Source organism: Bombyx mandarina, chromosome 12, assembly GCF_030267445.1.
Source record: "Bombyx mandarina strain Sakado chromosome 12, ASM3026744v2".
Lineage (NCBI taxonomy): Eukaryota > Metazoa > Arthropoda > Insecta > Lepidoptera > Bombycidae > Bombyx > Bombyx mandarina.
In genome coordinates, this window is record NC_143219.1 from 956769 (window position 1) to 984663 (window position 27895).

Genomic DNA, 27895 nt, shown 5'->3' on the forward strand with positions numbered 1-27895 from the left:
TTTGACAGCTTGACATCAAAGTTATCAAAGTTGTGAAGGTCATGAACTTTTATCATCTGTTAACTTACGATCGATATAACAAAATAAATAATAAGTAAGGTAACTACCATAGTAAAAACTTCTACCTTCTAATGTTTCTCACAGGGTCTTCGATTATCCGTGGCATTACCGCATTCGCCAATCGAGCGTCAGCGCGAGCACTTCACATTTCACAATTAAGCATGGCACCAATTAAGGTAAATTGTTTAAGAAAAAAGACTTTTTGGAATTACATAACAGGTTTTTTTCAAGTGTTTTACTTTAAGGTCGGGGATCAGCTGCCTGCTGCTGATTTATTCGAAGATTCTCCCGCTAATAAAGTGAATATTTGTGAGTTAACGGCGCGAAAGAAGGTTGTATTATTTGCGGTGCCGGGCGCCTTCACCCCGGGATGTTCTAAAACACACTTGCCGGGATACGTACAGAACGCAGATAAACTGAAATCGGATGGAGTCGCTGAAATAGTGTGCGTGTCTGTTAATGACCCGTATGTGATGGCGGCTTGGGGAGCTCAGCACAACACCAAAGGAAAGGTAATTCCTTCATACATATATATTATTTAGGTCATTCTCTTGTGTAAATTTTTCAATGAGGCATTTTAACATTAAGGTGCCAAAATATTTAAAATGTGAAATGTATTTAATAAGCATATTATATGGGTAGATCCAGCTGCACTAGGGCCATAGCTACCATAATTTATAGTACTGCCACGTGTCTTGAGGACTGACATTCGATTCACAGTTACATTGTAATATTTGTTATACCCTCTAAATTGAATGCAAGCTTGCTTAATAGTAAAATGTTTTTACTCGAATAATAATTGCTTCAAATTATTTTCATTTACTTGTCTGCATTTTTTATTTTGATTTTGTTAATTTATTTTTATCAAAAGTGAAAACAACCTGAAAATAGTTTTTCTGCTGACTACATAGTATCGCAATCAAATATATCTAACATATTACTGAGTGGAATTTAATTTAGTATTTTCTTTGGTTTTCGTGGGGGTCTTTGAATTAATTAATACTTATTTTATGGTTTATACATTTATTTTATAATTACTAAAACTTATTTTATACATATTCATAGTTCTATATAATAAATGCCAAACAGTTATGCCGTGGGTGATGATTACAATATTGTGCTTCTAATTTATCTGAAATCTACCCACTTGTTTGTGATAAAATATACAATGATCAAATATTAATGACACTATTTAAATGATTAATGTAAATAATGAACAATACCTTGAATTAACTTATTTACGACAATGAATAAAAAATGTTCTGTTAGTAATAGTTCTGTTGTGACCTTCTCACAGTCACAACAGTATAAGACCTTGTTACCAATAAATTTTAAGAGAGTATTTTGTCCATTGATATTACGCCGAATCAATGTTTTTTGAATGTGCGGATTACTGAAATGCATAAATGGTGGTGGTATGGTGTAAGCGGACATGGGTAGGTACCATTCCTGTCCCTCTATAGGTAGATATAACTAACTATACTTGAGACCTTAGAACTTATATCTCAAGGTGGGTGGCGCATTTACGTTGTGGATATCTATGGGCTCCAGTAAACACTTAACACCAAGTGGGCTGTGAGCTCGTCCACCCATCTAAGCAATAAAAAAAAGATAGTTAGGTAGGACTGCTATTATACAATACAGTTGAGTAGATCTTTGTAGTGCAGTAAACACAAAACACAAGGCAGCTTACTCACTCATCTGAATACATAATAAAAACTGAGTATACAACATAATAATAATATGTATTATTTGTAATTAGTGGTTTTAAAATTACAAGAGCCATATTTAATGAAAAATTGGCCAAAAGCTTATTATGAACGTGGGAGCTGTTATCAGACGTTATAAGATGTTATGAGGTCGTCTACAGGGCAGCGACGACCGTGCCATGACCAGTGTGTATATGTGACAAAACAATAGCAGTGTGTGTCATCATCACATTTATCTTTTTTTTTGTGTTGAGTTTTTACCCGCAACAGAGTAAACGCGATTGCGGTATTACAAATAGTATAACATAAAAAGTAGGTGTGTGAACTAGTGCAACTGCTATATCGATCCCACGGCAGGTGGCACGTAAAAGTTTAACTATGTAGATAAATAGTTATTGAGTTGGCAGTGAAGCCAGTCTTAGTTAAAATGAGGTCGGAGTCTATATTCACCATTCAATCTGGAGCGTATGATAGTTTTTCGGCAGACAAGACATTTTTTAGTTATAGATGAGCCGACAAGCTGATTTTCTTAACAAGCTAATCTTATACGGTAGGCAGCGGCTTGGCTCTGCCCCTGGCATTGCTGAAGTCCATGGGCGACGGTAACCACTTACCATCAGGTGGGCCGTATGCTCTTCTGCTAACACGGGCAATAAAAAAAAACAAAAAAAACCTTGAGTAGCCACATCTTATCGAAAAAGTTTAATTAGGTACATTGTAATAACGGCTCTACAATAACTATTAATAGTATCGAGGCGGTAGTTAGCTACTGCTTAGCTCTTTATGTCAAGAGAAGATAATTACGCGAAGTACCGAATGTGTCTGGTTTGGCTTTTTCCACATTGCTATTCCTTCATGCTGGATGCCATAGTCAAAGGTTTTAAAAATATATCTATTTATCTTCTCTGTTTGTCAACCGATTTTATTTCTTTATGTTTAGTAGTTATTGACGAACGTTGGGAACGAGGGTTGTCAATTTAAAAATATTTGTAGGTCATTTGAAGTAGGGCTTCAGTTTTTTTTTTCTTCAATAAATCAATAAAGAAAATGTAATATATAAAATGAATCGAAATCTTGAAGTGTCTGCGATTATGTTTAATCATTGAGCAAACAATAGTTTATTTAAATAATTAATCAAAGACGGTTCAACAGTGCAAATATGGTATGGTTAACATTTTTTAAGGTTTTGTGTCATTCTACACAATAGAGACATGCCTTTCTTGTAGAGTTTTAGTACTAAAGTAGGTAATTTATTATTCATAGTGCGGGCCGTGCCTCGTATGAAAATCGATACCATTCGCTATATCGAGTTAAAAAGTAGTTTGTATTTTTTTTATTGCAAACATGGGTGGACGAGCTCACACCCCCCTGATGTCAAGTGGTTACCGGAGCTCATAGACGTCAACAATGTAAATGTTGCCACCCACCTTGAAAGATCAGTTCCAAGTCTCAGTTTAGTTTAGTAAATATTACTGCTTCACGGCAGAAATAAAAAGGGTTGTGATACCTACCCGCGCGGACTCTTAATACTGTTAGTAAATTGATTCAATTCGAAATTTGTTAACATTATTTCCAAAAAAGCTTTTACACTGCTCCCGATGCTCATACCGTTGTGGCATGTCTTTCTCGAAGCCAGACTAGCAGGGGCGTGTAATGCGTTCAGGATTTGGACACATACCAATCTATCTGTATAAAATGGCTGGAAATAAAAAAAAAAACAGCTACTCATCTGTTCGGAAAACTGCAACGTGTTTCATAAGTTTTGAATTATAAATGTATCGCGGGTGAAACCGTGTGACATATCTAGTGTTCATATCAAGGTCTCCATGAAACACTTACACTGTTACGCTTATTTGAACGGTGGCGTAAATAAGCTAGGAAACTACTGAAATAATTCCGCATTACTCACCTCGATCAAGGCAATCCGACAGTAATAATACTTTTGAATAATAATAAAAAAAACAATTTCGTTGTCAAATGAAATCCATTAAAATTATAATTAAAATCATTCTTTTGTGTTTTAAACTAGTGCTAAGTAGTTTTATAAATTGATTTAATATTCCGTGGCTAACTATGTTACACCACTGTTATTTAACGAATAGTAGAATATTGAATTGATTATTCAAGAATACATTTTTTTTATTGCTCAGATGGGTGGACGAGCTCACAGCCACCTGGTGTTAAGTGGTTACTGGAGCCCATGGACATCCACAACGGAAATGCGCCACCCACCTTGAGATATAAGTTCTAAGGTCTCAAGTTTTAGTTACAACGGCTACCACACCCTTCAAACCGAAACGCATTACTGCTTCACGGCCGAAATAGGCAGGGTGGTGGTACCGACCCGCGCGGACTCGCAAGAGGTCCTACCACCAGTAATTAAGCAAATTATAATTTTGCGGGTCTCATTTTTATTACACGATGTTATTCCTTCACCGTGGAAGTCAATCGTGAACATTTGTTTAGTACGTAATTCATTAGAAAAATGGGTACCCGCCTGAGATTCGAATACCGGTGCATTGCTCAACACGAATGCACCGGACGTCTTATCCGTTAGGCCTTGACGACGACATTATATTTGTTTATATTATTTCAGGTGCGTATGCTAGCCGATCCCAGCGGCAACTTCATCAAGGCTCTGGACCTGGGCACCAATCTGCCGCCTCTCGGGGGTTTCCGCTCCAAAAGGTTCTCCATGGTCATTGTTGACAGCAAGGTCCAAGATCTGAATGTGGAGCCCGATGGCACCGGCCTGTCTTGTTCTCTCGCCGATAAGATCAAAGTGAAGTAGGCAGTGTGTAATATCGCATTGCAAAATTAAATAACATAAAAACGAAATTAAGGCGATTTTAACCTCATTTGTAACTTATTTTTTTCTCGCGGCGTTTAAGATCCTTAGTAAATTGAGGTAAAGGCTGTATTGAATGTTACCAACGCATAGTCGAAATGCCAAGAAAATTTTAGGGAAATCTGCGTTGATTTTCGTTTTCATGTTATTTATCTGCTTCGGTTGTTAGCTGAGCAATCTTACGTATAAGGCAACGCTATTAATCAATCGAACACATCTCACTATGGATTTGAATAGAATAGTTTGAGATCTTTTAGATTTGCTATTTAAGTAACTATAAACTTCGAATATGTATAATAACATTTTTGCTGTTGCATTTAATATCTCTTGTTAAGTTTTTGTCAAAATTAGAAAGTTTTAAAAATTACGTCTTTCACTATTCATGTAATTACGAAAAATGGCGCAAAGAGCCAAATCAAAAAAAAATATCTCGTGCGAACTCACGAGTTAGTTAGATCCCATATCAGTAAAATGTGATTTTATAATTATAGCTTTACACGATTAGTCTGTCGGCACTCTTTGTGATATGGTAAACAATCAATATAATAAATAGAAACTATTGTCATATAATTGCAGTTTTATTATTCTTATCCCTGATTGACTTAGCGGCCCAGTAATAAGCGCCCCTGACTGTCATGCCGAGAGTCGTGGGTTCGATTCCCACATGGGGCAAACATTGTGTAATGACCAGGTTTGCTTGCCCTTTATCTGGGTGTTCATTAATTAACTACATTCCCGATCCTGCGGACAGAATGGAAAGCAGTCGACGTCCACTAACGGTGCTTTTAGGTACCTCAAGCACCGATCATCGTTCTCGTCGAACCCGTCGCTTGCGACGAAGGGCTCGACGAGTAAATTAATCCTCAGACACAGCCCACTGAGTTTCTCATTGGATCTTCTCAGTGGGTCGCGTTTCCGATCCGGTGGTAGATTCTGCGAAGCACAGCTCTTGCTAGGGTTCGTGTTAGCAACGTCGTCAGGCTTGAGCCCCGTGAGCTCACCTACTAGTTAAGGTTCCGGTGATATAGCCTCTCAAGGCTATCAGCTTAGGTAGGAAAAAAGAAATTAACTAGTCTGGCCATAAAAACTGTTACATAAAAACTTTCTTTTTTTCAACTTTTTTATTATTTTGAATTTGGAACGTGTATATTATTTTAAAAACTTCTTTCGATTTTGCGCCATTACAATATGGAATGCAGTGTTAAAGATAATAGGATTGCAGTGATCGCCGAAAGTGGGTATGGAGCCGTCGGTCATATTCCAGACACTTCAAAAGCTGTATGTTCATATATCGTACTATCAATAGATACAACAACACTTCGTCTGTCGAAGACTAGAAAAGATCGGGGTTGCCGCGTGCTGTTAGAACTACAAAGGCTGTTAAAGCTGTTAAATTAAAGCCACAATTCGTCGAACCTCCATTAGGAAGCACAAAATCTTATCGCGAGAAATGAAGATTCCCGCTAGGACTATGTCGCGTATTATAATTATAATAAATTTAACAAATTGAGAGATTACGCAGATGGCATCAACAATATGATATTAACCAATGATCCTCACACTAGGCACAGCCTGTATCGTGAGGACCAAAATACGATTTACTATGTATATAATCAACCTCAAAACGACACCATTATTATTAATAATTATTACACTCAAAAACATGCGTCACAAGATTTCACAGGTTGAAATTTGAGTAGGTAATAAAAATAACACGTCAAATAATTATACATACCTATGAGGGGAACGTAGAAATAAACAAATATAAAATAAAGTATGTAATAAGAAAAAATAATCAAAAAAGATACAAAACTAATAAATCTACTGCTACTTTTTACTTTTAATTAGGTTCTCTGTGTTCATGTAGTTCAATGTTAATAACCATTTTTTACTAGTGGTTTAGCTTGCCTAGCCGTTTTGTATTTTAGGTTTTCATTACAATATCTAATGACCGCGTTACCTTTAAATAAAGTTCTTAGCCATGTCTTGAAATAGAAGTTTTTAGATAGATGAAAATTTTGTAGCTGTCAAAGTTACAAGTAATTTGGTGGTAATTTGTAAACCCTGCGTTTAATCAAGGAATCGTATAGGTATTTCAGAAACGAACACCGCTCCATGTATCATTAAAAATATTATTGAAATGAATAACTGAGGCACGTTGAGTTCGTTCAATTATCACAGTTTAATTAAAAAAAACCTCGAGGTCCTTAAAATAAGTAAAAAAGAAAGTTGTCTGGTAAGCTAGGCATTCTATCTCTAGTATTTTTCTAATGGTTCTGCACCTAATACCTACGTATAAAACTAATGTACCCAGTGTCGATTGCTGAAACTAAAGTGATAAGGATCCCTTTTAGCGAAACCACGAAGTGTAATGTCGTGAGACTCCTATTTTTGTAAATTCAGCTTACCTTACATAGAATGGCGTTTTAGAAAACATTTCATCTTTGTTTACAAGATTGAAGAAATGCAATAAAAAGCTATTTATGTAATAGCTTCTATTATAAAAAAATTCATTCAATTTTCATTTAATTCCTAATATTTTAAATACAAGTGGTAGGCAGCGGCTTGGCTCTGCCCCTGGCATTGCTGACGTCCATGAGCGACGGTGACCACTTACCATCAGGTGGGCCGTATGCTCGTCTGCCTACAAAGGCAATAAAAAAAAAAAAAAAAAAAAGTAGCTCTGTTTGGCTTTATACCAATGAAGTAGGAAACCTATGGAAATGAAACGTCAACCAAAATTTCGTGCCGCTGTGACGTCATCTGGCCACAAAACATGGCGGCTTTAGTGCTGTACAAAAGATTTCAATGTTATCAGGTTTTATCGATAAACGTTCTTGGCTCATTTTATTTTAAATATTGTTGAGTATTATTTATTTGTAGAATTTATACTTTAATGGGAAGTAAGTAGGTATATTGTTATGTGCAAATATGATATGATTTAGATGGGTGAAATCTAAGACAAGTTCGTCCTTCGAATTTGCCAAGTAAACGATATGATGATTTTTAAAAGTTGCTACATTGATTTTATAAAGTTGTCGTTTGTCGCAAAACATAAAGATATGGCGTAGTTCAAAGCCATCAGCCCATTTCTAGCATGCTAAATGTTATCGTATTTTGAGTACGTGTTTTTCTTAGACTATTACAATCTATTTTAATTGTTTTGCTGACTCTAAAGTCCGTAACATACTACCGCAGCGCACCCCAAGGAAGGTGCGCCGCACCATTTGAATCACTTTCGCTTGAGAGTGATTCAAATTTAAAACTTATCAAGGGACCGCGTGAAAAAAAAACACCTACAGAACATTTATTCATTAATTACAAACGTCATTCCTTGTGACTTCCTCTCTAAAATCACTTAATTATTAAATATTTAACAAATTTACAATAGTGTTTTACTCACTGCGGAATAAAACTATTTTATTTAAATAGTTCCGAAGAGATTTTGTCGGTAGCCTTTTTCCCGAAATATCTAAACAGAATGTCTAAATATGTTTTGATGACATATTTTAAAGTGGTATTTATGATTAGTGTCATGATCAATAGATTCCGACCGAAAAATGGATTTTTCGGATGAGGGCTCCATAATGAATTTAAATACATATAGATAATAGTTTTAGGACATCGACTTTCTTGAGATCCTATAAAATACGTTTTAATTATTATTTTTGTATGTTTTAAGCATAATAAATTATGAAATTTTATATAATCAATCATATTAAATCGATTTCATAGTCAATAAATAATGTACAACCCAAAACAGACGGCCGAACTGACGTGACAATGACATTTGGCGCGCTAAACATGGCGGATTTTCGGCCTCATTAGACGGAGACGGAGATATTTACGTATATTCATGTTTCATTTTATGTACGCACTGAAATACTGTTATATTGTTTTCCTGCGAGTTAAAGTGCTGAGTAAGAACGAGATAGATATATGTTTATGTATGTGCCTTCAAAATGGGTGCTATTTATATAAGCGATTGTACGTATAGAACATTATGTCGTGTCCCTACTATATAGGTCTATGCTTTATACCTTCTTTTTCACGGCATTCTGTTGATTTTACGACCTAAAACCAAGCCTATGTTCCCGTTGCTTTTTCAGACAATGAAAAAAAAAAACAATGGCAAATTTAAATGCCAAATTTTGTCAAAACAAACGACCGTCCTACAAATCTGAATTAAAATTTACAATGTCTTCAATGAGAATGAAAATAATATAACTTCTCCTGTATTATACATGATAAGTAGAAATTTGTTTAGTTGTTCTAATTTTTTTATAACAATGTTGGTTGTGTTTTCTATCACAATTTTAGCAAGTTTTGTTTTATGCCAGATTATTGTTGATGAAAGTGTTTTAGTTGATGAGTGGTTGGACCAAAATGAACTTGGAGAATACAAACAACTTTTTAGAGATCATGGTAAGTGATAAATGTAAATTTCGTATAAAAATTTACAATTAACTTTGGAGCGCTTATTATTGATATTGTGCTGACGTTCCAGGTGATTTCTTGAATGTTTCGCATTAATAGTTTGTCTTTATTTTATGTTGGCATCCTTGTTACTCCACTACCAGAAGCATAAAATTTTAACGCAATGGTATCTAAAGATAGCATTATGAAGGGACAGATAATTTAATGCATTTTTCTACAAACTAAAAAAACTTATACCTTTGTACTCACCGACGCGTTAACCTACTTAACCTTTCCGGTAAATTATATATCGTCTCCGATAACTTATCGCACTTCTTCATTTAAACTAAATTCTACCAATAAAAATACAGGTAAAAGTTTTCAATTCACCACCATCCAAAAATTCCACATCTAACTTGATATTGGAAACATAGCATAAGATAAGACCAGCTATATCCCGAGGGAATATCAAATATCCCTAACAAGTAATATTTCAGACTGAGGATTGATCCTGAACCCCTTATGCTGTTGTAAGGTTCTGTAACCATTAAACCAAATATCATATAAGATACACTTCATCATCAAATTCAGCAGTCAAGAAATTTTATTACCATTATTTGGGTATTTAGATATTATTATAACAGTATTATAAGATCAGAATCAGATATATATTACACTGTACATAGATGTTGTAACTTAAACATTCCAGAAGACGAATTAGAATATGCTATAAAATAGAATGTAATGAAAAGGTAATAATATTAAACTAATAAATTAACTAAGCCAAGTGTAACCCCTGGTCCAGATATAGGAGCAGTATGTCATGTGAACTTGGGTTTACAGAAGTATTGGTCAAGGATTACTGATTTGCGCAACATCACTCCACAACTTATCAGATTTAGTCTGATAGGAAACATTATTTTGAGCTAAAAAGCCTAATGCAACTGGAAGATGTAGAGATATGGAAACTTCTCAGAATTGGTCTATAATTGGATGAGACAAAAGACAGCAGCAATAAGTAGCAGAAAAGTGAATAATCAGGCGTGGCTAAAGTTTATTTAAATCCACAAAAAAATATGATTATTTTCTCAGCATTAATTTATCAGTTTTTTACCTATGGTCTTTAAATTACACTTTATTTTGTTGCATATTTGAACTTTGATAGAGCTTATTTTTATCTTACATTCAGTTTGGCTGTTCCAGTTGAACTAGTCCATGTACGGCATCTACAAACCTTCATTAGCAGCGAACAATACAATATAATAATAGTATATTTAATTGTTTTGGCATTTCTGAATAAATTAACGACAAATAAAAAATAGAAAGCCTGGGCTAACAAAATATGGTCAATTTATTTAAAACCTTAAGAATCATAACATAGGCATAAAATTACGTCATTTTAAATTGATTATTAAATGATATCAAAATGTTGTATGCTGATAGATGGATTAGAATTAAGTATTGTTAATAAGTAATGTTATTTTAAAATAATATAAGTAGAGTGTCTAGGGATATGTTTGCGGGTGTACCAACTGAGGGAGTACGGGCGATGACGTCACAGCCCGCCACCCTCCAACACCCTCTCGACAGCCCCCATCACTCCCCCACCAACCGTTACAGCAGTACAGTCGCGTTGCCGCCGTTGCGTTATACGCACGTCTCGCTGCTCTCTCTATAAAATGATTAAACGCTCAGAGGTGACAAAGGGATAGTCGTCTCAAATAATTGTATGCCGATAAATATTCTAAGGACACGAAATACAATCTTAGATGGTCATTTATTAAAATAATTGTTATTGAAATGTGGCAATTTGAAGATTCTGAGATTTACTCGATAGGAATGATACATCCTTCGCACAGTCGGCATTCCGGCCTGTCGATGTTGTCCGGTGTATCGCAATTCTCAGGTTTGTATACAAATTAAAATAATTAAAGTAAAAATATTTTTTCCACATTTCAACCATGAATAACTTCATATTGTTTCGAAATTTTATTTTTTCATCTCTGATTGATCCTAGTTTTAATTAATTCGGGTGCTCACGATTGTAAATATTGTATTACATTGATTTATGTAGTCCTACACGATGATCTTGCTGAAGCAATTAACCCTCAGACACAGCCCACTGAGTTTCTCGCCGGATCTTCTCAGTGGGTCGCGTTTCCGATCCCATGGCAGATTCTGCGAAGCACGACTCTTGCTAGGGTTCGTGTTAGCAACGTCATCAGGCTTGAGCCCCGTGAGCTCACCTACTAGTTAAGGTTCCGTTGATATAGCCTCTTAAGGCTATCAGCTTAGGTAGGAAAAAAAAGCTGAAGCTGAAGCAAGTTCAAAATTTGTATCGAAGCTTCGAGAGTATTCGAGCTTTGTATCGAAATATGTTTGAGATCTAATCGAATAAACAATCGTTTAAAACATGTTCCCCTTAATTAAAACGTATGCATACAGACCGCAGAGTGCAATCGACTCGATGACTAGTCGCTACAGAGGTGCAAGTTACGAACTTCAGTACTTATTACAAAAAAAAACTGTTATAAAGTTATCAATTTAGTAGCTACCAAAACCGCCGCTTACGTTAAGGGATGAGATCGAAGCGACTATGTTTCTTAGCCGGAAATTTATATACTCAGGTCTGCGATGTTACATTACGCCTTTCTATTAGCGATTGTTGATTAGAGGAGGAGCTATGAAGGAAAATAAGGTGACGGTTAGCGATTAACTGGCATGAGATTGATGGGGAAGCAAACGAGTAGTATCTAGAGGTGGGTGAACGCACGTTGGCTGATGTATAGCTTATAGTCAGACAAGCTTATTATCTTGATAAGTTCCTCAAGCGTTACTGCACAGAAGTGTGTTATTATTTCGTTTTGTAACCTCTATACAATTTTGGTAAGTTATTTAACTGATAATCACGAAAACTATAAAGTGTTTTAATCATTGGAAATGATAAGATGAGGTGAAATTGACTCTTAAAACCATTTTCAAATAGGTCACGAAAGTGTCACGAGGCTCACGAAAACCTGAGACAATAATTCGTGTCATAATTAAACCCTTTGCTAAACATACCAACCATTTGAGGTCGTGAACCTATGTCATCGCAACTACTAAGAAAAGGATAACTATATATTCTGCCTGACTCCAGCAATGAGCACGCAAAAAACGAACAATCAGTATGCTTCAGTCGGATTTTATACTTAACTAACTGATCCGGCAGACTTCGTAGTGCCTCAATTGATAAATAAAAGACCTAAACTCTTGTATAAAATCAATTTAAAAGAAACAAAACGAATCGGTCCTACTTGACACATCAAAGGAAAAACAAAATTATTTTTATTAATTTCCGAGCATTTTCATATTTATCCACCTTTTAAACCTTATCTGGACTTCCACAAATAATTCAAGACCAGAATTAGCCAAATCGGTCCAGCAGTTCTCGAGGTTTAGCGAGACTAATGAACAGCAATTCATTTTTATATATATAAGACTAGCCGACCCGGCAGACTTCGTAGTGCCTCAACCGATAAATAAAAGACCTAAACTATTGTATAAAATAAACTTAAAACAAACAAAAGGAATCCGTTCGACGGGGGGGACATCAAAGGAAAAACAAAATTGTTATTTTTATTTAATTCCGAGCATTTTCATATTTATCTACCTTTTAAACTTTCTCAGGACTTTCACAAATAATTCAAGACCAAAATTAGCCAAATCGGTCCAGCCGTTCTGGAGTTTTAGCGGGACTAACGAACAGCAATTCATTTTTATATATAGAGATTATTATTCTTAATTTACTGGTGGTAGGACATCTTGTGAGTCCGCGCGGGTAGGTAACACCACCCTGCCTATTTCTGCCGTAAAGCAGTAATACGTTTCGGTTTGAAGGGTGGGGCAGCCGTTGTACTGTAAAAATTGAGACCTACCACCTCTACTTAACACCAGTTGGATCGTTAGCATGTCCACACATCTAAGCAAAAATAAAAAATATATAGATATATATTAGTTGCCTATGGGTGGCAAAAAACAATATTTCTTATTTAGTCACTTGTGTTTAAGCCAGCGCCACAACGTTGCTGGCTCTCTTAACGAACCAATCGAGCGGTCTCAACAGAGCACCACTCTGAATACTTGATTTTTATTTTTTATTTTTTTTATTGCTTAGATTGGTGGACGAGCTCACAACCCACCTGATGTTAAGTGGTTACTGGAGTCCATAGACATCTACAACGTAAACGCACCACCTACTTTCAGATATCAGTCCTAAGGTCTCAGTATAGTTACATAATCAGTAAGGACAGCGGTTCTCGGTTTGCCACCTACAAAAAACTCCATTATTACAATATCCCAGTTTATTAACAGCGTAACCGATGATAAACAGCAGGTGTATCGTAGGCTCGACCTTTTCAATTTTACTGTGGACAAAATAGTATACGCTCAGATAATACGAGTCTCACTCTGCAAGGACTTAGATTCTCTGCATACCTCGTTTGAAGGACATATCAGTTTTTCGTTCTTGAAACACCGTCGAATAGTACGCACGTGTCAATCAAGATTTCTGACAGATTGCCATAGATGAACTGTGCTCCGTAGGGGCGCGGTGTGATATTAAAACAGCAGATGAAGGAATAGTCACAGCTCTCCCTATAGCACATACGGAATAAAACACAGAGAGAAGCGAAGTCCTCCTTGGACCCGGAGGTTCCAAACTATTCGTGAGAATTGTTAATTTCAAGCATATTTCGTGACACCATAAAATAATCAATCTCCCACCGCCTCATAGATCTCGTGTCTAGTTTACGAATGATTAGACAGAGTTGTATAGTACCCCGGGCTCTTCTGCACACTTTAATTCCTATCTATACTATCTATACTTAACGGCCGTCTGGTGTAGTGGTAAGTGACATGGTCACTACACAAGGGGGTCGCGGGTTCGAATCCCGCCAAGGGAAGATATTTGTATGATAAATATCAATGTCTTTTCCAGGGTTATGGATGTATATTAAAATATATGTATGTGTATAATAAAAATCTTACATTTATATCCATTATCTGGTACCTGTAACACAAGTTCTTTACGAACTTATCACGGGACCAGTTAACTTGGCGTGATTGTTAGTAAATATTTATTATTATTATTTATACTAATATTATAAAGAGGAAAGATTTGTTTGTTTGTTTGTTTCGAATAGGCTCCGAAACTACTGGACCGATTTGAAAAATTCTTTTTCCATTAGAAGCCGACATTGTCCCTGATGAACATAGGCTACTTTTTTATTATTTTTTTTATTTATTTTTTTTGGTTTCATGTGCGTTTTAATGTTTCCGAAGCGAAGCGAGGGCGGGTCGCTAGTATTACATAAAAAAAATACTAATAATCATTTATTTTATTGCGAAACTCAAACATTTAATTTCATTTATTTATACGTACTTAATGCATTACGACATAAATTCATTTAAATAGAATAGCTGGAATAAAAGGCCTAACGTATAACTTGTTGCGTTGGTTTCAAGCGAACGGGAAACTAGATCAGGTGAATTGGGCTAATGACCCGTGACCGGGCCAATGCACAATGTGATGTATGGCGATACACCATAAGGTACCTTTACCTAGAACAACTGAAGTGGTCTGTTAATCCATTTATTGCTATGTATACAAAAGTCGATGTGTGTATGTTCACTATAAACTCCTTATTCAGTGTAATGGCGGGCAACACTTGACACATGTAAGGTTACAGATTTCGAATATTGGAATGCTTATTTAAATGTTTAAAACAAATAATTGTCTTCTCTTCAGCGAAGACAATGACTTCTCATCTAGACACGGTCAGAGCAACATCATAAAATAAAATATTATAATGGTGTAATAGTGTACAAAGTATTTGCAATATAATTATATTAACCACGAAACAGAGTGTTTTTGAATAGACCCTCAACTACATAACCCAATGCCCTCAAATTTAACCGTCCAACACTCCTCCATTCCGACGCTGATATGGTATCTCAAGACCATCAGCTTAGGTAGGTAAAAAAAGGCTCCGAAACGGCTAGACCGATTTGGATGAAATGTTCAGGAAATCTTCAGATGGGCTGGTCCGGTGCTCCAGTTTGTGGGAAACAAATTGAGCGGGACATGTCACATATTCGTCAAGTTTCCCCCTTTAAGATTTGCTTTGATAACCTTAACTATATGGCACTCATTCGATATCTGTGTTCACTGACACCGGCCATATCATATTTATGTCATTACCAACAGTCATTTTAGGTCACTACTTACATTACTATTACGAAACAGTTTTTATCAATTGAAAAATGTAAGTGTCGCTATGTTAATAATGTCGTGTTATAAAATTTTGTTTTAAATTCGAATTTAAGGGATATCCGTCCAAGTGAAATATTCCTTATTTACTGCAATATTGTATCACTAACTAATTAGTATTGTAAACTCTAGATTAACTGTAAAACTTTTTTTTTTATTTTTATTGCTAAGATGGGTGGACGAGCTCATAGCCCACTTGGTGTTAAGTCGTTACTGGAGCCCATAGACATCTACATCGTAAATGCGCCACTCACCTTGAGATATAAGTTCTAAGGTCTAAATGCCGTCATCCATCTTGAGGCATGAGTTCTCAGTCTCAGTTTTTTAGTACAACGGCTGCCCTGCCCCTTGAAACCGAAACGAAATATTCTCAGCAGTATTCACTTTGTTATGCCTATGAGTTGCAGTAAACTATTAATTGCCAATATAACACATTAATTGCCTTGTAGACCTACAGGTCCTCAGTACGTGGCGGACTGAAGTAATTATGTCGATTTCTGTTACTAAGCGCCTAGATTGCCTAACTTCACCCTCTTTTGTTTTTAATGTGCTGGTGGTAGGACCTCTTGAGAGTCCGCGCGGGTAGGTACCACCACCCTACCTATTTCTGCCGTGAAGCAGTAATGCGTTTCGGTTCGAAGGGTGGGGCAGCCGTTGTAACTATACTCGAGATCTTAGAATTTATGTCTCAAGGTGGGTGGCGCATTTACGTTGTAGATGTCTATGGGCTCCAGTAACCACTTAACACCAGGTGGGCTGTGAGCTCGTCCACCCATCTAAGCTATAAATAAAAAAATGTAGATTTTAGACTTTTGAGTCTCTTAGATTCATTCTCAGTATCTTCGGATGCGTCTTTCTCAGTCTACTAGATATTCCGGTGCCTTGGAGGGATTGAACAGCGGTCAACCGGTGGGCGATTAGTTAGTCTAGCCATGTGCCTGAATCAAAAAAGAAATAAGGTAAACCATGATAAGCCTAAACTGTTTGGTATGAGGAACAAATTTATTTATCCTACTGATAACTCTACGGCATGATTCTAGGTGAACAGCACGCCACACGCCACATTGTCATGTCGGCTTTACTGCCGTGTTGTACATATATTTGAATATTTACCAACATTCACACGAATTTCACGCACGCTACTTCGTTATTTTTGCATTGAATTATGTGAGTTTGAATAGTCCCATATACTCGACCCTATTCTGACCCGGCTGGCTCTTTATAGTATTACCTTGTCTTGCCTATGCCTTGATTTTGTAATCTTTATAGTTAATAGTTATTGTAATGAGTTTCTTAAGTAGCAGCATCATTTTATCCCTTTATGTTGAACGAGAGGAAATCGTCAGCGTCAGATCTTCCTTTCGATCAGCGAGGTGCCGTGTAAGAGTATAATCGGAACCAAGACCACACGTAACTGGCGATCAAATGATACGCCATATTATTTCACCCGGTGCAAATTTGCCGAGATCAATTATTGTTTTATTTATTTTTTATTGCCCTTGTAGGTAGACGATCATACGATCCACCTGATAGTGGGTGGTTGCCGTTGCTATGGACATCAGCAATGGCAGGAGGCCAGACAGGCTGCTGTCTACCGACCAAACTAGGACGTCTATGACGGTGATCATTCCCATCAAGAACAAACTTCTCTGCTGCCTTCATTAATAATAAAAAAAAGTCATTACCGCAGAACATGGCACATTCCATAACTGTAGTCACGTGATCGAATACTCAACTAGGTTGAAAAAATTTTTAATTTATTCCCCGACCTGCATGATTAATTTTTGTCATAAAAAGGTTTTTTTTACGAATATAAATTATTTTTAATTACGCCGTTTACTACCCCAAGAACTGAAAGACGTGGATTTCGAAATTATGGTATATAGGTAATTGAATATTGTAAGAATGCTATCACTGAATAGGTCAAGGCGCTCCGTCTCTTGGCAACGAACTGCCAACAATTCTTCTTGACGCCCGCAAACGCTAATGGATAGCGGTCATGAAATATGCATTAAAACATCGTAAGCCCGTAATAGGACGATGAAAATTGTATTTAAACGCTGAAAACACGAGACGGGTTTACGTAATCTTTAAAAACAACTTTTAGGTTATTTATTTTGAAATAATAAAAAAAAGTTTATGTACAAAAAGAAAATATAGGCATAGCGAAATTAATTTAATATTTTTTCATCCTGTTGATATTGGTCAGGGCATTGTGCGATGTTATATTATATAATGATTGGATTTTCGTAGCCTAAGGGATAAGACGTCCAGTGTATTCATATCTTACGATGCAACAGTGTTCGAATCCCGCTGGCAAGTACCAATTTTTCTAATGAAGTACGAACTTAACTAATGTTCACGATTGACTTCCACGATGAAGTAATAACATCGTGTAATAAAAACTGAAGCCCGCAAAATTGTAATTTGCGTAATTACTGGTGGTAGTAGGACTTCATGCGCATCCGCACGGGTAGTTACCACCGCCCTGCCTATTTCTGCCGTGAAGCAGTAATGCGTTACGGTTTAAAGGGTGGGGTAGCCGTTGTACTACTGTACTGAGACCTTAGAACTCGTGTCTCGAGGTGGGTGGCGGCATTTACGTTGTAGATGTCTATGGGCTCCGGTAACCGCTTAACAGCAGGTGGGCTGTGGACTCCTTCACCCATCTAATCAATAAAATAAAAAAAAATATTATCGGACAGCAATAATAAACAAAGATAGCCTTAATGTTATTAATTTTCTAACTCTCTTATAACTTGACATGAGCTTGTCTATTGTTTCGAGTGTCTTTATACTCGAGCCACAGAAGTGCTTTCAAAAGCACTTCAACTTTTTCTCTTTGATGGCTCTATATGTGAACAAAAAGAAAACGTTTCTGTTGTCAGCAGAAAGCCCAATTATATTTAGAAAAAAAAAATGAATCTATTAATTTCAATTCTATTCACTAGTCAAGGAAAACTATTATCATGTCAGACCTAAGCACTCAAACTTTACTAATTTATAATATATTAAGGCTACTTTACTTTTTATAACTTCTATGGTAGATAAGTCATGAAAGTTAAACTGTGAAATTTACTTTTCGTGTGTGTGTGTGTTTTTTTTTATTGCCCGAGCAGGCAGACGAGCATACGGCCCATCTGATGGTAAGTGGTTACCGTCGCTCATGGATGTCAGCAATGCCAGGGGCAGTCCCAAGCCACTGCCTACCGTAATACATGGGTAAAAAGTAATTGTGGCACGTTTTGTATGTAGGCATCTCGACATTATCGGGATGCGGGACTCCGGACCAGTTGGATCGTCTGCCGGAGCTCCCGGCGGCCGAGGAGAAGCGCCTCCGACGAGCCGCGCAAGTTCTGCAGCAGCGGCTGGTACTACGACAGTGGCTCTCCACACATAAGCTCCAACATGTGTACACGAAGTACGTATGAACATTGGTTTAATATTTTCATCTATACATATAAATAAAATTGGAGTGTCTGTTTGTAATATTGAAATAACCGCTTTTTAATACACGCATATGAATATAAAATACACTAAAATAAGATTTTTTACAATTTTTGTCTGTCTGTCTGTCTGTTTGTTCCGGCTAATCTCTGGAACGGTTGGACCGATTTTGACGAGACTTTTCACTGATAGGTAGCTGATGATATAAGGAGTAACTTAGGCTACTTTTATTAGACTAGCTTCGCCCCGCGTCGTAACCCGCGGTACGACAAATACCGCGGGTAACATCGCGGGACTCGCTATCAATAATAAAATTTAATGTTTCCGAAGCGAAAAGAGGGCGGGTCGCTAGTATTTCATATATTAGAATTAATTGCTGTTTAAATAAGCAGATATAATACCGGACCTTATGCCTCTAGTTTCGAAACACTCCGCCCGTCGAACCGAGAACGGCACGAGAACGTAGACTTGCAAAATGAATGCGGCGTTGTCTTTTTTAACTACTTAAGGTCTCTGTATAAGAAAAGCGGCGTATCGGAACTTAAAAGGAAAAGCATTGCTTTGTTTGCTGAAAGTCTTATGGGTTCTTGAAATAACTCCACGTAATTATGTTTCATATTAACACGGGGAAGTAAAGCATCAGCTTCCATCCCACATTGCATGTTTGCAACCAGCCTTGTTGTATTAGTTTTTCCAATGCAGTACAATATTAATTTATGTGACCTTTTCGCGCCAGCTTCGCCATGACTGTACATGTCATTAAACTCTGCACTCATAAAAAAAATACAAGAAAAATACCCGAATCCTCGCATTATTATTTAAGCCTCGAAAACAGGCAAGCTCCGAAAGCATAACTGTAGTAAAGGTCAGAGGGTGACAGACATTAAATTTAATATTTACAGAAAAAATACAATTTCGGGCGCGATGGTACGCAACGACTTGAATCGTTTTTATATTCATGGTTCATTCCACAACGCGCTTCTTATAGCGAGGATACATATTGTTTAGTCAGAAACACAGCGGCTTTCATATTTTGAGTTCACGATTGACTTCCACGGTGAAGGAATAACATCGTGTAATAAAAATCAAACCCGCAAAATTATAATTTGCGTAATTACTGGTGGTAGGACCTCTTGTGAGTCCGCGCGGATAGGTACCACCGCCCTGCTTATTTCTGCCGTGAAGCAGTAATGCGTTTCGGTTTGAAGGGTGGGGTAGCCGTTGTAACTATACTGAGACTTTAGAACTTGTATCTCAAGGTGGGTGGCGCGTCTACGTTGTAGATGTCTATGGGCTCCAGTAACCACTTAACATCAGGTGGGCTGTGAGCTCGTCCACCCATCTAAGCAATAAAAAAAAAAAAAAAAAAAAAAAAAATTTTGGGATTGAATTGCGAACGAACAAAGCTTTATCATTGTTTATGGTTTTGAATTGTGCAATTTATTGTTTTCGAAGGCATTTCAGGAACACTGTTTTTGACAAAGAAGATAACTATACAGATAAAAACAAATGTGTTTTTGCTTTATGGTGCTAAGCGGATAAGGAAGCCCTTATGCGTCCTGCCACTTACCAGGAGACTTGAGGTCCAAGTCTCAAGAGTACTGAATAACGGCTTTCAAACATTGACCACAACTTCGTGACAAAAATACGTAGGATGGTGGTACCTATCCGTTTGGGCCCAGATTGTTGGTGCGATTCTCAAAAACTAGTAAAAGACATACAGTGAATTGCCCAAAACCCAATACTAAGTAATTATTAATATGTGATTTAAAAAAAAAAACGTTGATGTAATAGTACCATCACACACCCAGAACGGTCCGGTAACACTGCAGGTACGTTGATCTATCTGTTGACCTAGTTTCTGAACAATGGAGGCCAGGTGGAGTTGGGCTATCGACAGGTTTTCCACCAGCAGGTCACGATGATTGGCACTCTGCAACGCCAATGCATAAAGTAGCTTTTATTGTTGACACCAGAAGGAACGGAGGAGACGCACAATCGTTGTACATATGTATGTAATATATATATTATTATATTATACTGTACTGATTGTACTGTATTGTACGCCTAGGTGGTACGTTGATGTAAAGACTTTGAAGTTTCATTATAATCTATCTAGTAGTTTTTTCGTGAAAGAGTAACAAAGAAAGCTATCATATTTAAATTAGTATGGGTCGATGCGTGCTTTTTTGAACGCACGGAAACTGTGGTAATACTAATACTAACACCACATGTAACAGTCAATATTATGAGTAACGATATAAAAGTACTAATAGTCCTAATGGTATTAGCCAGTATACGAACCTCATAATCCTATAGGTATAATTCGTATAGGAACCAAACCCTGAGCTGCAGATAGAGTAAGCTTTTGTTATTTTCCTTACCTAATCGTTGCTAGCGTAAAGGGCTATTCCAACTTCACGCGATCCGGTAGTTGAGCGGGATCAACCTAAGAGAATTGCTAACACTAGCCCTAGCAAGAGCAATGCTTCGCTGAATCTACTATCGGATCGGAATCAACGATCCACTGAGAAAATCCGGCGAGAAACTCAGTGAGTAAGCTTGTCGAGAGCTAAACTTTAGAAGAAACAGGTCCTGAATTAAGTGAAACTTAGAAATCAATTTTGCCCGTATGTCATTAGCGTAATGCAAGTATCGTAAATGAAAAATTCGTATAATATATATTTTAAATTCGGCTATCTTTTATCTATACTAATATATAAATCTACAGTGGTTTGTACGGATGTTCCGTTATAACTACTGAACCATGCATCCGATTGACTTGAAACTTGATATTCATGTAGAAAATACATGTACTTTATGGATAGGCTAATATTTATATGAGTGTTTGGATTCCCTAATAATAATGACAATAAATAATAATGTTAATTTTAAATGCCCAGCGAAGCGGCCGAGTACGGCTAGTATCTTATAAGTTCACTGTGAACTTGACAAGCTCAAGCGGTTAAAAATAAATTCATTTTACTCAACATTCAATACTTAAATAAAAGACTCGGTTACGAAAGCTATAGAGCAGAAATGCTTCTCATAATATTTTAAGCTTCGTTCCTTTGAAGCGTGTAGGTACTGCTAGTCTTTCGTTTTAATAGCGTATCCTACGTCGCTTTCTTTGAAATGAAACTGTCCTGAAATTTCCGTCTGAATGTGACTCGTTTTCATTTAAAAGCCAGAACGCTCTGTTTCACGTGAACTGAGAAACCTTTGAAATGATAATTTCACTCTTTCACTGGAGTTTCTGTGATTTCCTGGGTTTTTTTTTTATAATTCCTTTACCGTGTTTGGTCTATTCAATGTTCTGAATGAAAACGATTTGAAGCCTTATAAAGGTATTCGTTATTTAAAATAAAAGAGCAGTGTGCCTGTGAAAGAAATATTCGGACGTACAGTACTCGTATATGAAGTAGTAGAAGGCAACACTACTCACTTCAACTTCATGAAAGGTAGTTTTGCAGATCGAAACTTCCCTATTATTACTACTATAGGTAAGTAGTGTGGTCTTTATTAATTAGAGACAATTAAACCGAATTACGCAATTCTTAATTATGTAAAAAAGGCATACCACGCTATAGAATAAACGAAACAAAAGAATAATATGGTCCTTCAATTTGGACGGATATTCTTTCTCATTATCCATTGATATATGCCATTGGCATACCCCTCGTCTTTACAATCGAATAGACATCCGATTATATCGCATTCTTCTTCTTAGTCGAATACTTCATTGCTGAAGATCGTGTCCCTGAAAACCCTTCGTGGCTCTTTGTACCATCAGCTTCCATTTGCTTCGGTTTTCGGCTTCTCTTATCGCACTACTCTCGTTTTTTTATAAATATAAAAGGAAGGCCCTTTATATCAGGAAGCATACTGCTTACGTATCTGTCACATACAAATAAGTTTTAAAATAAATGCTGAAAATGAATACCTACATCTAAAGTCCGGAACTTATGACTACTTAGAGTTTATGCTCGATGTTTACTTGTCATGACGTTTATTTATTTTGAAATTTCATTTCGTAGCACGAACGAAAGCTGTTTGTTCGTTTCAGATTTGTTAGCTTAGGACGATTTCCTGCGCAGTAAGCGTACTTACTGCAATAGCCTTTTATCTCAGCCGTTGTTTTAGGCATACTGCCAAAATCTGAAAAGATTTAAAACGAAGTTAAAGGTCATGCGACATCTAGTAGAATTTAATATTATCGTTTATCTTCATATTAGATTTGAAAAACTAATTCAGGGATAGACAACCGCTTTGTAGTGATTTTGAGGTATTAATTTTGTAACTTTAGTGTTCCCGAGCGTTATGTCATATCCTTCTTTAAATGGCTTTGTACTGTCCCCGGGGAAGAATATAGGACGTCGTTTTGTTCGTCCACGACGATAATAAGAACGTGTGAAGTAACAAGTGTCCTTATTTTAAAATTAGATTCTCATTAAAACGATTATAAATACAATATCCATCCATCCATAAATCAGTGACTTAACCCAAATTCCGTTCATTGCGGCCCATTAACCTGTACAAATCAAGATAATACAGGTCGGTATTTATTAGCGAGTCGTTTATCAAGCGGTCGGCGCGACCTTAATCTGATGGAAAACGTTTTGAAAGGAATTTAAGTGAAAATAAATGTAAATTGGCTATACACAAATTAGCTTACTGGTGGTAGGACCTCTTGTGAGTCCGCGCGGGTAGGTAGGTACCACTGCCTATTTCTGCGGTGAAGCAGTAATGCGTTTCGGTTTGAAGGGTAGGGCAGCTTTTGTAACTATACTGAGACCTTAGAACTTATATCTCAAAGTGGGTGGCGCATTTACGTTGTAGATGTCTATGGGCTCCAGTAACCACTTAACACCAGGTGGGCTGTGAGCTCGTCCACCCATCTAAGCAATAAAAAAAAAACCTTAGTGTCGTCTAGATCTCATTATTTTTAAGGTAATGTGGACACAAGAAACTAGCAGTCATGCCATTGAAAACTCTATGTTATCGTTATTCCGCATTATGTGGCGTCGGCGCAACGTCTTCTTTTTCAATTCAGACCTATCATACGTCTTTTCTCCCCTCACAGTCTTCTCTGAAGGATGTTTCACATAGTCCATCCAAGTCTTTTTAGGACGTTCACTCCTCACATTGCTCTCAGTGCGGTTTTCGGCTTAGAATTGGACAGATCCACATCTTCCTGTGAGTATCGTAAAAGGTGTCTTAAGGGATTTCTTTTGGCTACCATGTTAGGCTAACGATAGCAAGGAGATTGACGCCAGGCAGATAGTCATATTTTGTCTCGTCGTAAAACTCATGCCAAATCCCTTTGCACAGTGCAATCCGTGAATATATTCCTAAACTTATGAATATCGCAGTGTCCAGTTTTATATAACATTTTATAAAAATATGACAGCTCTTTTTTTTTTTTTTGAAGACAAGTCTATATAGCGTAGTGTTGTCATATTTAAGACCTATTAAAAGAAATGTGAGTAGCAAGCCACGTTACACGGTATTATATGATTAGACGTATCATGGATAGGCATTAGAAAAATGTGTTGTGATTTTATATTTTTGGTAGCGTTCGCCAGTTTAATGGATCTTCGAACTCAGTGTTTGAACGGTTTTGAACTCCTATGTATATTCTGTTTATCATTGTCGTTTAGAACTGACGTTGGAATGTTGAAAAATATACCTTCTAAGTAATATATTTTCAAAAGCTTTTTAAAAAGTCTACATATTTACAAAGCACAAACACACAGTAATCTTTTACCACTTCTAAAAACACATTAATTTGTTTTGTGGCTTTGTCCAAATACAAGAATAACTAGATTGTTTTGGAATATATACACATGTCTTTTTTACGTTCTTAAATGTATATTATGTAATAAAAATATTCAGTCTTCTTTTGAGATTAAGGAATCGGTTTTAGCATCCTCGCGAGAAAGAAAATAATAATAAAAATTAAATGAACAATAGGCACTACTATAAAAAACACTTTACAAATGCCTAATACCCGACCCGACATAGCACTGCAATAAGATGGAAGTTGGTAACCGGCCAACTAAGTTAGGAGCAGCCGAGCGTTGCATAATTTAGTTAATGCTCAAGTTACGTGGAACTATGGCGTTGAACAACGCTTTGTTTGTTTAGTAAGTTGAACTTAATTGTAAACTAAAACATTACCAGAACTTCATTGAAGGCGTGATCTAAAATGGCTTCTTTAATTTACCACACGCTGGCAGAGAACTGAATAACAAAGACAAATGTTGCCCACTGAGTTTTTCGCCGGATCTTCTCAGTGGGTCGCGTTTCCGATCCGGCGGTAGATTCTGCGAAGCACGGCTCTTGCTAGGGCCAGTGTTAGCATCACTCCGGTTTGAACCCCGTGAGCTCGCCTACTAGTTAAGGTTACACTGAAATAGCCTCTCAAGGCTATCAGCTTAGGCAGGAAAAAAAAATTGGTAGCGTAATTGCCGCCATAAAAGTTGTTAAAAATTGGTAGTCATAAAACTATATTAAGTTCGGCAAATTAACAATGTTTTCTATTTGTATTGAGGTTCTGTATAATCATAATTATTAATCAATTTAAATATGGATACCTGATCGATGTGTATCAATAATTTATTAGCGAAAATATGAAAATTATTTCTAGAACGGACACTGTTACTTGACAGGTCTTTAGGCGTCGTGGAATAAGCGGCAATCCATGGCCCACTTTCATTTAAAATACAGTTTGTGATATAGGTAGCTGATCAACATTCAGAGTGCTAGTCAAGTGCTAGCTATCAGCGGCTACTCTTTTCATTCTTATTAAGTAAAAGTACTGAGTGTTTAAAGAGCAGTAAAAAAACCTTAAAAATAATTTAGCTTTTATCACCTTATCCTCGTCTTTAAATAATTAATAAGTTCCAATAATATCACCATCATGTTGCAATATAACTTAGAACATGCTTATAACACGAAATTTGCTATCAATGGCGTTATTCTATTGAACAATCAGTCATTCTTAACGTGACCCACAGCGCCCTGTCAACGCTAATTGAAAAAAATGAGTTTTTCTGTGTTGCCTTATGTTTAGCAACGAAATCCACCGCGCTATTTACTTGTGACATAATAACCAAATCTAAACAATCACGTGGATTTCCGGCTTATGTTTCTTAATACTTAAAGCGGATCCATTATCCACTACCATTATCTTTGCTGTGGGTAACTACCCACAGCAAAGAAATAGAAAATTTAAAAATAATTGTTGTTGGTAGGTTGCTTAGTCTCGACGTGACGTCACTAGAAGACGTCTACTGGCTGGAAGACACAACTGCTCGCCACGTCCTGGACCCTAAGGACTTTGGTTCGTGGTCGGCAGCAAGACACAGCTTGCCCACAGGGAAGGAGGCTCTGCAGACACTTAAGATGGAGCTCTGGAGTACCGTAGTCAAGAACAGCAAGCACCAAGACGCCTGGACATGGGGTATACCAATGTGTATTGACCAGAATCTAAAATAGCGAGGGTGTTAATGTGATATTACTGTTACTGATGGTAGGACCTCTTGTGAGTCCGCACGGGTAGGTACCACCGCCCTGCCTATTTCTGCCGTGAAGTAGTAATGCGTTTCGGTTTGAAGGGTAGGGCAGCCGTTGTAACTATACTGAGACCTTAGAACTTATATCTCAAGGTGGGTGGCGCATTTACTTTGTAGATGTCTATGGGCTCCAGTAACCACTTAACACCAGGTGGACTGTGAGCTCGTTCAACCATCTAACCAATAAATAAAAAATTGTAGCTTTACTCGATGTTTCCTTCTGATATGCAAAATATTGTAATTCCAGGTGGAATGCTGATTGTTTCCGTTTCGGTGTGCGGGCTGGTGACCTTGGCGGCTATGACGCAACCCTCGTTGGCTCCTGAAGCGAAGCACTCATTGCTGCAGTACGTCACGGGAAAATATTTACATCCACCTAGTTGCAGAGTAAGTTTCTATCTGATTAGTGGTATATAGCTTTTTACTTATTTATGCTGCTAGTCTTACTTCCAGTAAACCACGGCTACCCTGCACTCGTTGGAGGTTCGAAAGGGATATATATAGGTGTGTAGCGAGCAAAGAAAAGGAATCAGTTGCGCGTCATCATACTGACCTGATCCTGGTACACACCGGAGATGTACTTTTAAGTGCCAATAATAACTACAGTATGGCAATTTGAGTGAATTAAATAAGATGCGCCATTCAAAGTTTGTCATGGTCCTCCCCCACTGGTACTCTTTTCCGGTTCTAGTCTCATTCTCACTCTCGTCACGACACGACTGCCCCTGCGGCGTTAATCAGATAATAAAGCTTTTGATTTCCTAAACCCTATGGATATTGGTCAGGTGGAATGGGGCTGGGAGGAACCTCAAGTGGTGGGTGAAACGATGTGCTTCACTGTCCTCTGCTACCAGCGCAACGGGCAACCCTATCCCATATGCGACACCGATGAACTGGCGGTCAGCATTAGCCACGGAACTCGGAAGGTGAGTACTTAGATCTGGTTGGCTTATGGTAACAAACTAGATGGCTGTTGATTTTTGTTTGTGATGACGTCACGTCTCCTCAGTTATTGTGCGGTAACCGTAAACGTTACACGATTGCTGATTTCCACTTTGAGGTTGTAGTGCGCGCTGTGAACCCGCATAGGTAACTATATTAAAGCAGTCCGTCAAGTTCCGGCTTGAGGGGTGGGGTATTCCTTAAACTGGCTTAAACAATACAATTGGGATTTCGTCCTCATGTCCCGGGGGCACGGTGACACACATATTGTGACATCCACGGGGTCACGTAACCACTTACCACCAGATGGTCTCTGAGTTCAATGGTGAGTTCAAAGGTCAACAAAATATTTAGATAATATCCTGGAATCAGCTGCATTCATAGGGCATTCATCGACAGTGCGTCTTTAAAAAAAATTTCTGCCACGTACCATCCAGCTTTGGAATGAGCTCCCACGGTGCTCCACGGTGTTTCTCGAGCGCTACGTATGACATGTCCTTCTTCGAACGAGGCTTGCGGAGAGTACTTAATGGTAGGCTGTGGCTTGGCTCTGTCTCTGGCATTGCCGGTAGGTTGACTGTATGTT

At 37.4% G+C, this 27895-nt stretch overlaps 2 protein-coding genes across 4 annotated transcripts in view; both read left to right on the forward strand.

Annotated features, from left to right (window-relative positions):
• The first annotated feature begins 1 nt into the window (after position 1).
• Positions 2-5187, forward strand: Prx5 (Peroxiredoxin 5). The gene is made up of 3 exons (XM_028175210.2): positions 2-236; positions 306-572; positions 4366-5187. Exons 1-3 carry the CDS (start codon positions 132-134, stop codon positions 4558-4560), a joined length of 567 nt encoding a protein of 188 aa, XP_028031011.2. The 5' UTR covers positions 2-131; the 3' UTR covers positions 4561-5187.
• Positions 5188-8756: 3569 nt separating this feature from the next.
• The window catches only part of LOC114243699 (apoptosis-resistant E3 ubiquitin protein ligase 1), a 53502-nt gene continuing 34363 nt past the window's right edge, over positions 8757-27895 (forward strand). For 2 of the 3 annotated variants that reach the window (XM_089731719.1, XM_089731721.1), the window contains exons 1-5: positions 8757-9042; positions 18599-18764; positions 26047-26255; positions 26615-26754; positions 27153-27293. In XM_089731719.1, the coding sequence (XP_089587845.1) occupies positions 8862-9042; positions 18599-18764; positions 26047-26255; positions 26615-26754; positions 27153-27293 (837 nt within the window). In that variant the 5' untranslated portion in view covers positions 8757-8861. Of the gene's footprint in view, positions 9043-10654; positions 10940-18598; positions 18765-26046; positions 26256-26614; positions 26755-27152; positions 27294-27895 lie in introns of those variants that run through there. The other variant, XM_089731720.1, reaches the window with a different exon arrangement.